We start from the raw sequence: 1,223 nt of genomic DNA, 5'->3' as shown, positions 1-1,223 counted from the left end.
CTAAGCAGGTGGCGGACATGACTCGGGAGGAAGCTACGGCGCTTCTACGTCCTCCCACTAAGAAGTACAAGCCACCCTCCAAGGGCAAGCGGAAAGCTGTGGTCGCCGCCCTGTCCCAGCAGGTTTCGGAGAGTGCGGCCTTTGTACGCCACCCCCTTCAAGGGCTCTACGTTATACTAGCGCTTCCCGCAATGGAGACGGACGTGGCTCTGCGTCTAGTGGAGGAGAGGCAAGGGGCTTTATGTTGTGCCTTGGTTGAGACCTCCCTTTCCAATTCCCGCCGGCAGTGTCTTCAGGCACTACCCGTTTCCGCGTATACCGACGACGAGGAAACGTCTCCTTGGCCAACGGCCAAACTAGAGTACTCGAATTTTGATACGTGGCTAAACTCCGAGGAGGCGCAGGACACTCCACGAGTGGTACTGGAGGTGTTGTGTGCCAACCGTGCGGTCTTTCCAGATAAACTTCCTACCGGACTGCCACCGAAACGCCCCCACGATCACCGAATTCTTCTCGTGCCAGGGAAACTCCCTGCGAAATCGGCGATTTACCGCATGACCCCCGAACAACTTCTGTTTCACAAACAGGAGATAGCTAAGCTGTCTGCTAATGGGTGGATCGGCCCTACTTATTCTCCGATCTGCGCACCTACGATTATGGTGGATAAGCGAAGTGATGAGACGGGCGAGCGTAAGATGCGCATGGTTGTCAACTACCGGGAGCTGAACGCCCTTACGATTGCGCCAGACTTTCCCCTACCACCTATTCAGACGATTCTTGAGATGCTGGGGGGGGCCCGATACTTTTCCACCCTCGATCTCGAGTCTGGATTTCACCAGATAAGGATGGCCAAGGAGGACAGGTGGAAGACGGCTTTCCGTTCTGTTATGGGGTTATTCGAGTATAAGGTCATGCCCTTTGGTCTTAAGGGCGCACCTGCTACCTTTCAGGCCAACATTAATGCATACTTACAGCCTTTATTAGGTCAGGGAGTCATCGCGTACCTTGACGACGTCCTCATTTACAGCCCTGACCTTCCCAGCCATGTTGCTCTCCTCCAACAGGTACTCGGTATTTTTCTTGACCAGCAATTTTACCCCAAGTTCTCTAAATGCAAATTTGCAAAGCGGGAGCTTACCTACCTGGGCTATACCGTTAGCGCGGAGGGTATAAAACCCGCACCCGACAAGATTCAAGTCATCAAGGCGTGGCCTGACCACAAC

The 1,223-nt window shown here is 53.9% G+C and overlaps 1 protein-coding gene across 1 annotated transcript in view; it reads left to right on the top strand.

Annotated features, from left to right (window-relative positions):
- Positions 1-17: 17 nt before the first annotated feature.
- ENH_00021000 (OSJNBa0079C19.6 protein, related) overlaps positions 18-1,223 on the top strand; it is a gene marked incomplete at both ends in the record, with an annotated part of 1,629 nt that continues 423 nt past the window's right edge. Inside the window, one exon of the mRNA XM_013584582.1 lies at positions 18-1,064. Coding sequence (XP_013440036.1) covers positions 18-1,064 — 1,047 coding nt within the window. The remainder of the gene's footprint in view (positions 1,065-1,223) is intronic.

This window comes from Eimeria necatrix, genomic scaffold (assembly GCF_000499385.1).
Source record: "Eimeria necatrix Houghton genomic scaffold, Enh_scaff1720, whole genome shotgun sequence".
NCBI lineage: Eukaryota > Apicomplexa > Conoidasida > Eucoccidiorida > Eimeriidae > Eimeria > Eimeria necatrix.
The sequence above is the reverse complement of the archived record's forward strand: the minus strand, read 5'-3'. Positions and strand labels throughout refer to the sequence as shown.